The following is a 14,860-nucleotide window of genomic DNA, read 5'->3' as shown; positions in this document are numbered from 1 at the left end:
GCTTATCCAGAGCTACAGGCTTTAATAAATTTAATGGGTCAAATTTCTTTGATAACTGGAATACGTAATCAAATGTCATCCAAATTTTGCTGATGGATCATGTATTTTTAATCTTGGTGAAACTGGAACAACAACGTTGCAGAAATCACAGAAGATTTTGGCCTTAAAGGGTGTGGAACAAGTTAACAAGGCAACCAGTGCAGAATGTGGAACACTGGTTGTGACATGTTGTATTATAAATGCTCTCGGTAACAGCATACCCCCTGTCATGATATTTCCACATGTGAATTTTAAAGATCATATGATATTAGGATTTTTTGTGAAGGTCATTCACCACTTCATCAAGTTCTCTGCCAGCTCAAAAGCAAATCCATCTTTATTACTGACAGAAAATCATGAGAGCCACTTCTCAATAGAGGCAATAGATCTGTGCAAAGAGAGTGGGATAATGATTCTGACAATACCACCTCATTGCACCAATAAACTGCAGCCTCTTGATGTCAGTGTCATGATACCTTTCCATACATTGTATGATGCTGCTGTAGATACATGGATGATGTCTCATCCAGGTGAAACATTTTCAATTTACAATGTTGCTCACTGTGTGGGGATAGCATATCCCCGAGGAATAACTCCTGTCAATATCACTCCCGGATTCAAGAAGACAGGAATATTTCCTTTAGATCACCAAGTGTTCAATGAGAATGATTTTCTTCCATTCTCTGTTACTGACAGACCTCTAAATGAAGGCCTGCAAACACACATATCACCTGAAAAACACCTTAAACCTGAAACTGTTGTGGGACACCCATCATATGATGAAAGTGAAGCACAGTCTATAGCATCCAGTTCTTCACAATCACATGGAAAATCTGCACCAATGTCTTATCTCTCTCCAGAAGACATACGAGGTTTCCCAAAGGCAAAGCCAAGAAAAAGTTGCAGTCGCCGACGGCCTAAAGGAAGAACAATGATTGTGACCAACACACCAGAACGGAATGAACTACAAATGAAAAGGAAACAAAAAGACATTAAGGGACATAAATCAAAGAGAGCTTTATTCCTAGTTGAAAAAACTGATGCTGACGAAAGTGAATTAATTTTGCAAGATTCTTCAGATGATGAGACCTTTGGTCAGACACGACTGATTCCAGAACTGCAAATGGTTAACTTTGAAAACTTACAGCACTCACCCAAAGTGGGTGGCTTTGTTTTAGTAGAGTTTGAGGCAAAAAAGAAAATATATTATGTGGGAAAAATTCTTTCCATTGTAAGAGAGTCATCCGAATGCGAAGTTACATTTCTTAGGAAAAGTTTGAAACTAGAAAACAAATTTGTGATGCCTGTAGTTCCAGATATTTCATTCATTGACACAAAATACATAAAAAATGTTATTGCTTAACCCTACTACAATACATAGCAAGACAAAAAGACAACAATCTGCTGTTTCATTTGAGATCAACTTTGTTTCTTATGATGTTTGTTACAATTTGACACACTGTCTCACTGTACCCACCATTAAAAATACATGGGTACAGTGAGACACTTTCATGATTAATTCTTTTTAAAAGGAAAGACAATAAATTAAAATATTATTGTACCACTTTGAATACACTTAAGCACAGTATACATGGTTACCATAAGATAGTAAACCAATAAAGATTTTTGTAAAAGTGTAATTTGGATTTCAATTTTTGTGTCTCACTGTTCTCACTCTTCCCTACTTACAGAAAGCAATCCAGCAGTAATTACCTTAATTATCTGGGTGATTATACTAAAAGCAGTCCTAATTTGTGTTAATAATATATTTTACAGAAGATGCCTGGAATGGCTGCTTTTTGTGTATGTCCTGGAATAAACTTGTTAACTTTCAGGCATACAGTTTACAAACATTACTTAAGTAACACAACATATATTTCAGATATATATTAAAAGTTAAGGAATAGCATTTAATTAAATACCTCTAGTGTACAATGATTTGTTTGAGAAAAATAAAATTTTAGATTAGAAGGTACTTAAGCTCTGGAGGTGAATTTCAGTACTGCCAAAGGCATAAAAGTGCACGCACTTTAATCTTTCCCAACCTATCCCTCTCTCCTCCCCAAGGAAAAAGCTATTAATGCCATAGCTAGGATAGCTAAACAATAGCATAGCATTTGTATGTTTATTTTTGTCTATCAGAGATACTGAAATTTTGCTTCCTGAAGGCAAGGATGCCTACTGGTCAGCAAACCTGTCTCATAATTTTATAATTATTTGATTATTTTTTGCCACAAAAACAATGTTTAATTTCTCTCAAGATATTTATAGTCATGCTTAATTAACAAAGCAAAATGGCCAGTTACAAATAATGTGCAGAAGAATGTAGTAAATTATGGACATACACAACTAAAACAAAAATTATGAAAACTTGGTAAGACAAAGAACTACAAAAAGTATGAGTAAGATGAAACAGGAGGGTTTAGGTAGCATAATAACTAACAACAGAGAAAATTTTCCATGCATTCACAAGATTTTTTTAAAAGCTTGTACAGTTCAAGAAATAAATAAGAAATGCAGCTAGTTGATAATGAAAATAATGACATTCTGAAAATTATATCAGATGAGGTGTATGACATTCTGGTGATAATGCCAGATGAGCTACGAAAAAGGGAAAGGTGCCTATAGATGAGAGGGTTTCAACAGAAATTATTAAAGCTAGAGGAGAAATAATACAAAAGATACTTGTAAAATGTCTGTGAAGACATACAATTCCCAAAACTGCAACTATGCTACAGTTGTTTTACTTTTCTGTGATATGGGAGAAATCATTAAAATTATCACTAACGATACAGACAATCATAATCATGGGTGTAGGAACATGTTGGCTTTATAAGTGGTAAACCACAATCAACCAAGAACAATGAATGTATATTACCAGTTTACATGAAATTAAAAGGTTCCGAGAAAGCTTTTGACTTGGTTTCTGAAATCTGAGAAGTAGGGCATTGATTAATTAATTCAATCTTCATGTCCTGCAAATCTCATCAGGTGGGAGAAGCCTCACTGTCTAATCACATCAGGTACGGTTCACATTAACTCAGTGCTACTCTCACCCTGTACAGCGGTTGTGCACAAAAACATAAGCATTTCATTCTCTGACTATGCTGCTTGTCATCACAAAACTGACTGCAATACCATAAGTCAAGTAAGTTGTTGCTACAGTGAGACTGGTGGTATGATGTGATTTTCTTTACATGTAGCATCATGGAGCTTTTGATATAATGCTATTGCTTACTTTTGGAAATAACAGCATGGAAGTTATCTTCCAAAATACATGTTAGCATTTACAGTAGCTACATTTCAAAAACTTGCTCCATTAATACTCCTAGAAGGTAAGCTAATGCAGGTATTTTCTAAAAATTTCATTAAAATTTTGAAGTAAAAAAAAAAAAAAAAAAAAAAAAAAAAAAAAAAAAAAAATTGTGAATACAAAGCGGTAATTAATGTTACTGTAAAGCCCCAGAATAATTTTCACAAGGCAAATTGGCATTCTAAAAATAAGATTTAAGAAAGTATTGTTTACTGTTAAATATATATACTTATTATGATAAGTTTACCAACATTGTGTCCTGGAAAAGAATGAGTATTTTAAAAACTGTGTAGCTCAGATGTCTATGCTTCAATTGAAATGACAATATGAGAACCACTCAAAATTTTTGGAGACTAATTGGCTTTTGATCCATTGCTATACTTCAAAGGAAATCACAGATTCACAGCATCCAACATAATATATGATAACAAGTTTCAACATTGGAACTATTGGAACTGGTAGAAGTTGTAGAAGGATTTCTATTTCCATATTTACTTGTTGTATTCAGAGGGTTGAAACTTTTAATTCTTTTTTTACTGGGTTTCACTGTGCATCAGTGTCATTTTGTAATACCCAAGAACAGAGAATAGGTAAGATAAGGCAAAGTTTCACATTATGGCCCTAGACATGCCAATTGGGCCCTACTAACTGCTGTGTCATCTCTGCCAATGGTGTCAACAGATGCAATGTGGAGGGGTATGTGGTCAGCGCATAGCCATCTCAGTCATCATCTGATCTTTTGTTCTTGGAACTACAATTAACAGATAAAGTAGCTCCTCAGTGTGCCTCATGAGGCTGAGTGATCCCTGTACCAATCCTTCCAACAAGCAAAAATCCCTGGCAGTGTAGAGTGTAGAACCTGGGTCCACCACATGGCAATCAGCATCACTGACCACTCAGTTATGGAAGCAGACAATAACAGATAACACCAAAGAATACTTTTTTTTTTGTTCAGAATAAAGGAATCAAAATTAAAGTTTGGTACCTCATCAACAACAAGGATCTTAGAAACAGAGCTCAAGTGTGGATAGAAAAAGCATGGGGAAGGAACAGTGCATGTCTTCAGCAATTACTACATGTCTCAATCAATGTAGGGAAATCCCTCCACCACACACTATCAGGTGACTTGCTGAGTATTGATGCAATAGTAGATGCTGATTTTCATTCTTTCTTATATTTGCTAACAAGTACAACAAGAATCAGGCTGCAGATTATCTGAGCAATCAACATCAAATATCACCTTTGCAATGAAAATGTGAAACATCATTGTTTAGTACTGACAATATGTTTGGAAATGTATGTGCCTAGCAAGATTATGATGAATAGAAAAGACAACTTGTGATTCGGTAGTTACAGATTTGTGAAAGACATAGAAAGGTTTCAAAGAGAAAGTGGATGTTTTGTCACAAGTTGTTTAGCAAGAGCCAAAACACAACATTTGTGCTTAATAAAATCCGATGGCAGTCACTACAAGAGAGGCATTGTGCATTACAGAAAAGCTTACTGTTAAAATTTAAAAGTTGTATGTTTCAAAGAAAATTAAGCAATATATTATTGTTTGCATTCAAATACAACAAAATGGCTATGATGGAAAAATCCTAGCAGTTAGAGCCTGTATGAAGACTTACTGAGACTATTTGCGCTTCCTACAAACCATTTGTGAATGAAACAGGAAACAGGGAAATCACAGAAGTATCTAAAGTACCCTTTGTTGCACTCTATAAGTGCCTTGTGGGATACAGACACATATGAAGAAGGAACCAACCAAAGGACAGTGAAAACATGAACACAGAGACTTCCACATCACCACACAACCCAAATATGGTTCCATATGACAGCTTTCTCCTACAAAAATACCAATGAAATTATTTATGGCTATTGTATTGAGTTCACAGCACCATTTGTGTAAGAGCTGTCATCAAACAATTTTCCAAATGATACACATTTGTACACATTTGAATTGTTGTGCCAGTACTTGCAGCTTAAAAGAAAGCTATGTTTTGAAAATGTTGTAAGTATTTGGAAAGGAGGAAAATGCTTTACTACTCTCCTGATTTCCAGGGTGACTCCCATATACATTCTAGAGAACCTAATGCCTGAAAATGATTAAATGTATCATTAATAGAAAACACTGTAAATCAGACAAAGTATATTGCATGTGCATTTACAAATACAGCCAATAACTTGTGCCATAGAGTGGACTCAGCTCAAAAAATTTGCTAAAAACAAGGAAAATCATGTTAACTGCTGAATTTGCCAGCACTGCACTTCTGTTTCCCCATTCCAGCATTAGGAAACTAGAAAACAACATTATAGCTAAAATGCAATGTAGAAACAAAAATACAAACCAAAATTCAAGTGCTACAAGGACATAAAATCAGGCTCCTACAAAATTACTTATTTGAATGACAGCAGTAATAAAAATATTTAGGTGAGCTGTGTTATTATTACTAGCATTAACAACACTGTTAAATAATTGTAATTAATAACAATGACAAGACAAATAATATCTAATAACACTCTTACTGCAAGTAATTAATAAACTTTCATCAAATCACGTTAAAAACCTGATTGGGTCAAAATATTGTCTAGTTATTTGGACGCATAGAATTTTGCTAGTTATTTTCTTCATTTTAAATTTCGTTCTTATTATAAGTTGAACTTCATAATTCAGATATTAACTGAAAAAACCCTGTTAAATGCTTTGTCTTAAAAATATCGATACCAAGACAAAATACTTGGAGAAATGGGAGGATTTACCTGTTGGTGGAACAAAGGCGAATAATAGCTTCCAGAAGAGAGTGAGGAAGTGCATAATGTAATCTCCACATGATGGCAGTTTTTCATCATCTTCATCTCCTTCACCTCCTCCACCATCATCCCCTACAAAAAAGGAAAATTATGTAGAGAACAGGGCAAAGACATGGTAACATATCATCAAGTTTCCTCATGATGTCAATTAAAACTGTATGTTTAACTACAACATACTATAATATTAATACATGTCATTGTCTTTCATCAATAAACTAACTAGCTGATAGTGCAGCAAGTACAAGATGTTGGTGGAGTAGATGCTGTGATGCAACATGGAGTAGTATGTAATGTCAAAGTAACAACACTCTGTGCGAGTGCGAGTACAGAAAAGTAAACAGAAATAGACAGCAGGCCACAACGGCCAGAGACAGTGGTCATGTGTGTGTGTGAATTGCGCTTGTGTGATTATGTGTGAGTTTTCTACTTCAGAAGAAGGCATTTTGGCCAAAACTTTAAATGTATATCGGTCTTTTCTCTGTGCCTGTCTGTGGCTCAACATTTTCTCGAAACGGTGAGCAGAAAAATATTATTAATATTAGTTTCACATAGTCCAAAAAATGAATTGTTTCATATAACAGGAAGAAATTTGCGATTAAATTATGAAACAAATTATTTGGAATGTTTTTTTCTTTCTCCTGAATAATTTATCAATCATGAGTGGTTCCCTTTTAGAAATAAGTGATTCAATTGGGATAATTACAGTTTTGTTTGTCGTGGATGTGACAAGACATATTGTGAAATATTACTGAATGCCTTAACACAAGGCTCGAAACCCCACACACGATGGAAATACATTACATCTAATGCCAATAAACAGACTTGACCTTTTTCAGGATGACCACATCAGATCTATTAGTGATCATGAGGCAGATGTAGCAACGATGATGAACAAAGAACAAAGGGCCACTAAAGCTAGTAGGAAGATTTACATGTTTTGTAAACCAGATAAGAAGCAGTAGTGTTATGTCACTATGGGGAAGTTGAAACTTTTAGTTCAGGGTGGGAGCTTCTAGACATAACTATGGCTCAAGTTTAAAAGAATTTCTGACCTGGTACTGTATAGATATATAACCAGTAGAACAGTTTGTGATGGGTAGAATTGTCTGTGCCAAAGAAACTTCTAAACATGTACCACTGTATAATAAGTGCAAAATAAAGCACAGAGCTATTCATAGAAAAATCCCAAATGAAACATTTGGCTGTCATGAGAGTAATGCCTAAAGCCTTTAATGACTACTGATACCCTAGCAGAATACTTTCGAAAGATCTTTCACGAAACTCAATGAAACTCTGACCGTATGCACAGTCTGTAAATAGCTCCAGCGTTAGTGCCGAGGCACCTATGGGCAAAACAGGAATCGAAACTGAGGGCAGCAAGGCAAAAGCAGAAATGCTTAATTTAGTTTTCAAATGTTCCTTTGCAAAGAAAAACTCAGGCGAATTTTCGCAGTTCAATTCATACCACTGAAAACATGAGTGAAATAGATTTCAGTTTCGGTGGCTTTGAGAAACAACCGAAATCACTAAAATTAGACAAAGCTCCCGGATCTGATGGAATTCCTATCAGATTCTATACTGAATTTTCGGATAAGTTAGCCTCTGCTGAACAAAACGCTTTGCCCAGTAGTTTGGAGAAAAGTGCAGTCACATCCATTTATGGCAGAAACGGTCCACAAAACTGCCGTCCAATGTCTTTGACATCTATTTTTTATAGACTCTTAGAACATATTCTGAGCTCAAATATGATGAGGTACCTCAAGCAGAAAGACTTCCTCCATGCTAACCACAAAGGATTCCGAAATCATCGATAATGAAACCCAACCCGCACTTTTCTTACATGACACGCTGAAAACTGTCGACAAAGGCAGACAGGTAAATGCAGTATTTCTAGTTTTCCGAAAAGCATTTAACTTAATGCCACATCTACGCTTATCATCGATAGTAGCATCATATGTGGTATCAAGCGAAATTTGTGACTATTTTTTTTTTGGGGGGGGGGGGGGGGGGCGAGGAACGCAGCAAATCATCAAGTCATCGACAGGATCTAGATGTAGCTTCTGATATGCCCCTGGGAAGTGTGTTGGGGCCCTTGCGGTTCGTATTGTATATTAATGACCTTGCAGACAATAGTAGTAACCTCAGCCTGTTCACAGCTGTCTGCCTGGAAGAAGTTGCTCAAATATTTAGTCCAATCTTGATAAGATTTCAACGATTTCAAAGTGGTGCCAAGATTATCACCTTCCTTTAAATGTTCAGAAATGTACAATGGTCACTTAACGAAACAAAAAAACTGGTATCCTATGACTATCACATCAGTGAGCCACAGCTGAAATCGGTCATTTCATACAAATACCTGGGTGTAACAATTTGCAGTGATATGAAAGGGAACGATCACATAAGCTGAGTAGCGGGTGAAGCAAATGGGAGACTGCAATTCTTTGGCAGAATACTAAAGTCCGATTCACGAACGATAGCAATTCACTCAAGTTAATGCACGGAAGGTGACTGCATTGTTGTCGGTTCCAAGCAACAGTTGCGGTACGCGCATACAACATGACTTCCGATTGAACAAAGCGTGTATCTTACAAATTATGTATCTCGCCTGCTTATGTACAATTTGTCGTTTACCACCAACATCACGATTTTTTTGTTTTTTTGTTTTTTGTGGTTTTAGGGCGCACAACTACAATGGTCATTAGCGTCCAGACTAAGTTAGGAATGCACTGGGAGGCACAAGGTTAAAACAGCAACTAAAAGGGACAACACTATAAAAGACATATTAACAGGCATAGGATTAAAAAAAAAAAACAGCATAATCAAGTGTCCTTAGACAGGTTTGTCAAGTGGATAAAACGAAGAACGCGAGCAGCTGCTCCTGGGTCATCCGCTAAAATGGCATCCAGAGTACAAGACAGGCCAAGATCAACGCGCAGTGTATTAAAATTCGGACAGGACGTTAAAATGTGGCGTACCGTCAGCAATTGCCCACACGGGCAGAACGGCGCCGGCGCAGCCGTCAGCAGATGGCGATGGCTGAACCGTCAGTGTCCAATTCGTAACCGGGCCAATACGACCTCCTCCCGCCGAGAAGGGCGTGAAGAGGTCGTCCAAACCGTGGGAAGAGGTTTCAAGGCCCGAAGCTTGTTGTCCGTAAGTGTAGCCCAATCGGCATGCCACAGCGATAAAATGCGCTGACAAATGATCCTGCTACAATCGGATGAAGGGACACAACAAGAAGCTGTCCGAGGCTGGAGGACAGCAGCCTTGGCCGCGGCATCTGCAGCTTCGTTCCCAGGGATACCGACATGGCCAGGAACCCACATAAAGGTAACCGGAGAACCGTCGTCCACCAGCTGCTGAAGAGAGCGTTGGATCCGATGCACGAAAGGGTGAACCGGATATGGATCACTGAGGCTCTGGATGGCGCTCAGGGAATCAGAGCAGATGACATAAGCAGAATGTCGGTGGCGGCAGATGTAAAGAACAGCCTGGTAGAGGGCAAATAGCTCAGCTGTGAAGACCGAACAATGGCCATGGAGCCGGTGTTTGAAACTGTGTGCCTCGACAATAAAAGAACACCCGACACCGTCATTGGTCTTAGAGCCATCTGTATAAATGAAGATCATATTAATGAACTTCGAACGAAGTTCGACAAACCAGGAGCGGTATACCGAAGCTGGGGTAACCTCCTTTGGGGGCGAGCTGAGGTCAAGGTGAACGCGAACCTGAGCCTGGAGGCAGGGAGTGAAAAATCAAGGTGCTGAAGGAGGAGACGAAAGCGAACTCCAGGGGGTAGCAGGGCAGATACATACAACCCGTATTGGCGGTCGATAGAGTCGTCAAAAAAGGAACGATAAGACGGGTGGTCGCGCATTGACAATAGCCGACAGGCATACGACAAAGCAGTATATCGCGCCGGTAGGTTAGTGGCAATTCACCGGCTTCAGCATGAAGACTCTCGACGGGACTAGTATAGAACGCTCCGATCGCAAGACGTAAACCCCGATGTTGTATAGAGTTGAGGCGGCGTAAGAAGGACGGCCGTGCAGAGGAGTATACGAAGCTCCCATAATCCAGCTTTGAGCGGACGATCGACCGATATAGGCGAAGTAGGACGGTTCGATCCGCTCCCCACGACATACCGCTGAGAACACGGAGGACATTTAGAGAACGGGTACAACGGGCAGCCAAATATGACACATGTGGAGACCAGCTAAGTATCCTGTCAAATGTAAGACCTAAAAATTTTGTTGTCTCCACGAATGAGGGAGCAACGGGACCGAGTCGTAAGGACGGTGGGAGAAACTCTTTGTAGCGCCAGAAGTTAATACAGACCGTCTTCCCGGCAGAAAAACGGAAGCCATTGGCGACACTCCAGGAGTAAAGACTGTCAAGACAACGCTGAAGACAGTGCTCCAGGAAACATGTACGCTGCGCGCTGCAATAGATGGTAAAATCGTCCACGAAAAGGGAGCCCGATACATCAGCTGGGAGGCAATCCATTATTGGACTGATCGCTATGGCGAAGAGAGCGACGCTCAAAACTGAGCCCTGTGTCACCCCATTCTCCTGGCGAAAGGCGTCGGACAGGACAGAACCCACACGTATCCTGAACTATCGACCCATTAAAAAGGCACGAATAAAAAGAGGGAGGCGACCGCGAAGGCCCCATGTATGCATTGTGCGGAGAATGTCCCCCCTCCAACAGGTGTCGTAAGCCTTCTCCAAATCAAAGAACACAGCCGCGGTCGGGCGCTTCCGCAAGAAGTTATTCATAATGAAGGTCGACAAGGTAACCAGATGGTCAACAGTAGAGCGGCGCCTACTAAATCCACATTGTACATTGGTAAGTAGGCGTCGAGAATCGAGCAGCCAAACCAAACGAGAGTTAACCATTCGTTCCATTACCTTACAGACACAGCTGGTAAGGGAGATCGGTCGATGACTGGAAGGCAAGTGTTTGTCCTTTCCCGGCTTAGGAATCGGCACAACAATAGATTCGCGCCAGCATGTGGGAACATGACCCTCAATCCAGATGCGATTATAAGTACGAAGAAGAAAACCTTTACCCGCAGGAGAAAGGTTCTTCAGCATCTGAATATGAATAGAATCAGGCCCTGGAGCGGAGGACCGTGACCGGGCAAGTGCGTTTTCGAGTTCCCGCATGGTGAATGGGGCATTATAACTTTCACGATTTAAGGAGCGGAAGTTAGATGGCCTTGCCTCCTCTGCCTGTTTTCGGGGGAGGAAGGCAGGGTGGAAATGAGCGGAGCTCGAAACCTCTGCGAAAAAGCGGCCGAATGCATTGGAGACATCCTCAGGGGCCACAAGGACGTCATTCGCGACCGTCAAGCCAGAAACTGGTGAGTGGACATTAGTGCCAGATAGCCGGCGCAGGCTACCCCAGACAACAGAAGGAGTAAAACTGTTGAAGGAGCTCGTGAAAGCAGCCCAGCTGGCTTTCTTGCTTTCTTTAATAACACGACGACAGCACGTAATCGTTTATAATTGATACAATTCGCCATCGTAGGGTGGCGTTTAAAGGTGCGTAAAGCACGTCGACGAGCACGTAAAGCGTCTCTACATGCTGCGGTCCACCAGGGGACCGGTACGCGACGTGGAGAAGAAGTAGTGTGAGGGATGGAATGTTCAGCAGCTATGAGAATGACTTCCGTGAGGTGTGCGACCTGACTATCGCAGCTTGCGAAGGTTTGATCCTGTAAGGTCGCCCTGGAAGAGAAGAGCCCCCAGTCTGCTTTGGAGATGTTCCAACTACTTGAGCACAGAGAGGGGGTATGATGCAGGAGATGGATAACACAAGGGAAGTGGTCGCTTGAATACGTATCAGAAAGTGCGTACCACTCAAACCGGCGTGCAAGTTGGGTTGTACATATAGAGAGGTCTAAATGGGAATAGGTGTGAGTTGTATCCGAAAGAAAAGTAGGGGCGCCAGTATTGAGGCAGACAAGATTGAAGTGGTTGAAAAGGTCTGCTAACAGGGAGCCTCTAGGGCAGGATGCTGGAGAGAGCCAAAGGAGATGGTGGGCATTGAAGTCTCCAGTCAACAAAAATGGTGCAGGTAGCTGAGCAATAAATTTCATCATGTCTGCCCTGGTAACGGCAGACGACGATGGAATGTAAACGGTACAAATAGAAAATGTAAAAGTGGGGAGAGTAATTCGGACGGCAACAGCCTGCAGGTCGATGGATGGGATCGTAGTAAATATCATCCCGGACCAGCAACATAACCCCTCCATGAGCCGGAATACCTGCCACAGGGGGTAGGTCAAAACGCACAGAGGCATAGTGTGCCAAGTCAATTTGATCGCATGGGCATAGCTTCGTTTCCTGGAGAGCTACGACTAGCGGACAGTGCAAGCGTAGCAGCAACTTTAAGTCCTCTCGGTTGGAGCGAATGCCGCGAATATTCCAATGAAGAAGTGGCATCGTGAGAAGAAAAAGAAAAAGGAGAAGCAAGAAGGGGTCACCTCGAAGGCCGCTGAGGGCCTGGCTTCGAGCGAGCACTGCCGCCGCTATCAATAGGCGGAGAGTCATCGTCCATTCGTTCAATAGGTTCGTCGGCCATCTTGTTAAGATGGCCGGGAGGGTGAGCTTCCTCCGCCGGTGAACGGCCAGATGTTCGGCTTCCAGCGGTGCGGCCAGGCGAAACTGATGACGGCCTGGGGCGGCAACCGCTGGGTGGCGCAGGAGAAGAAACGCGCCGTGGCGGAGAAGGAGCACTTTGCTTCCTATGAGCCTTCTTGGAAGCTCGGTTAGTGGAAGTACTGGTCGATGGCTGGGAGTTCGAGGTACGTAGGAAGTCTGCACGGGACGGTTCCTTCTTGAAGGCCCGTGCATCTGACTTCTGGGTCTTAGTCTTGGCAGAAGCTGATGAAGGTACTTGTTCTTAGGGGTGACGGGAGGAAGAGGAGACGTTGACCGGGCGATCTTAGCACTGGCCGAACGGACGACCGTAGTGCTAAAGGTCAGATCGCATGTCTGCTTCGACACCTCCCTGGTAGTCCGAGGAGAGGCGAGGACAGTACTGTATTTCCCCGCTGGGAGCAGCGTGGGCTTCCTACTAGCAAATAGCTTGCAAGCAGCCGAGGTGGACACTTTCTCTTTGACACGAATTTCCTGTATACAGCGTTCATCCTTGTAGATGGGACAGTCGCGGGAGGACGCTGCATGGTCACCCTGACAGTTCACGCAACGAGGAGACGGAGGTGGGCAGTCACCCTCATGGGCATCCCTGCCACAAGTGACACATTTAGTCGCATTGGAACAAGACTGGCGAGTGTGATTAAAACGCTGACACTGGTAGCAGCGCGTAGGTGTCGCGATATAGGGGCGAACAGAAATAACCTCATAGCCCGCTTTGATGCGCGACAGCAGCTGAACACTATCAAAGGTCAAGAAATGTGTCCGGGTCGGTACAAGGCATTGTTGACCTTTTTCATGACCCTATGGACAGCCGTCACGCCCTGCTCAGCGAGGAAAGACAGAACCTCCTCGTCAGTCAATCCGTCGAGTGATCTAGTATATACCACACCACGCGACGAATTCAAAGTGCGGTGAGCCTCCACCTGGACAGGGAACGTGTACAGGAGTGTGGCCCGAAGCAGTTTTTGTGCCTGAAAGGTGCTCTCAGTTTCTAACAACAAGGTACCGTTACGCATCCTGGTACAAGACTTGACAGATCCGGCTATGGCATCTACGCCCATCTGAATAACGAAAGGGTTGACAGATGAAAAATCCTTACTGTCCTCAGATCTAGAAACTACGAGGAACTTTGGGGCAGGCGGTAGTACTTTCGTCACTGGTGGCTGGTCAAGTTTCCGTTTTTGGGCAGAAGTCGAGGGAGAAGAAGAAGAGAAATCCGTTGCGGAGGAATCCCCCATGATTGCCAGCGTCTCCGATGGCGCGCTCCTTCCTTGTGGGGACCCTCTCAGAGGGCACTCTCGCCTTAGGTGAATGTTTACACCTCAGATCAAACCTCCCGAGAAACGGACGGAGGGACCAATCGGCATGGTCGGAAGGTGTCAGCTCAGGCAATCACCCCTCCCTGGGCCTGGTCCTTACCAGGGAGTACGTGCGTGCCTTACTTGTCTACCCAGGGCGGGGAATTACGCGTAACCCCGTCACCGGCTACGCGTGCGAACGCGTGGGTCGGCCTTCAGGCACGCACAGGGAGGAAAGAAGAATAGAAAAAAAGGGAGAGAGGGAGAGAAAGGACAGACTGTCTCAAACGCCGAGGCGGAGACCAGAGGGTGGACAAGAAGGCAAGGAGAAGAATGCAAGGAGTAGAAGGCAAGGAGTAGAAGGCAAGGAGTAGAAGGCAAGGAGAAGAAGGCAGTGAGAGGGAGAAGGACAAAGAAAGGAACCAAACAAATGAAGGAAGAAACCAGAATAAGCGAAAAACCAAAATGACCACAAATATAAGTCGTGAAACCGTCCGTCTCCGGACGCAGGCGCAAACTACCCCCTTGAGGGCGAGGGACTAATTTTAATCACCTCTTACGACAGGCAGAAATACCTCGGGCCTATTCTAACCCCCGGACCCGCAGTTGTCATCGCGATAACAAATCACAACAAACCGAATGAAAATGCTCGCTACAATCACGTTTAACGCTCGCATTGGCTACGACATTCACAGCAAAAAGCCCAGGATTCTACTGAACGCTCATTGTCTGT

At 42.4% G+C, this 14,860-nt stretch overlaps 1 protein-coding gene across 1 annotated transcript in view; it reads right to left on the bottom strand.

The window, feature by feature from the left end:
- The window catches only part of LOC124804969 (sodium/calcium exchanger 1-like), a 198,735-nt gene that overhangs the window by 91,044 nt on the left and 92,831 nt on the right, over window positions 1-14,860 (bottom strand). Inside the window, exon 4 of the mRNA XM_047265363.1 lies at window positions 6,113-6,235. Coding sequence (XP_047121319.1) covers window positions 6,113-6,235 — 123 coding nt within the window. The remainder of the gene's footprint in view (window positions 1-6,112; window positions 6,236-14,860) is intronic.

Source organism: Schistocerca piceifrons, chromosome 1, assembly GCF_021461385.2.
Source record: "Schistocerca piceifrons isolate TAMUIC-IGC-003096 chromosome 1, iqSchPice1.1, whole genome shotgun sequence".
NCBI classification, from domain to species: Eukaryota; Metazoa; Arthropoda; class Insecta; order Orthoptera; family Acrididae; genus Schistocerca; species Schistocerca piceifrons.
Note: the sequence above shows the minus strand (reverse complement) of the source record. Positions and strands in the feature narration are given on the sequence as shown.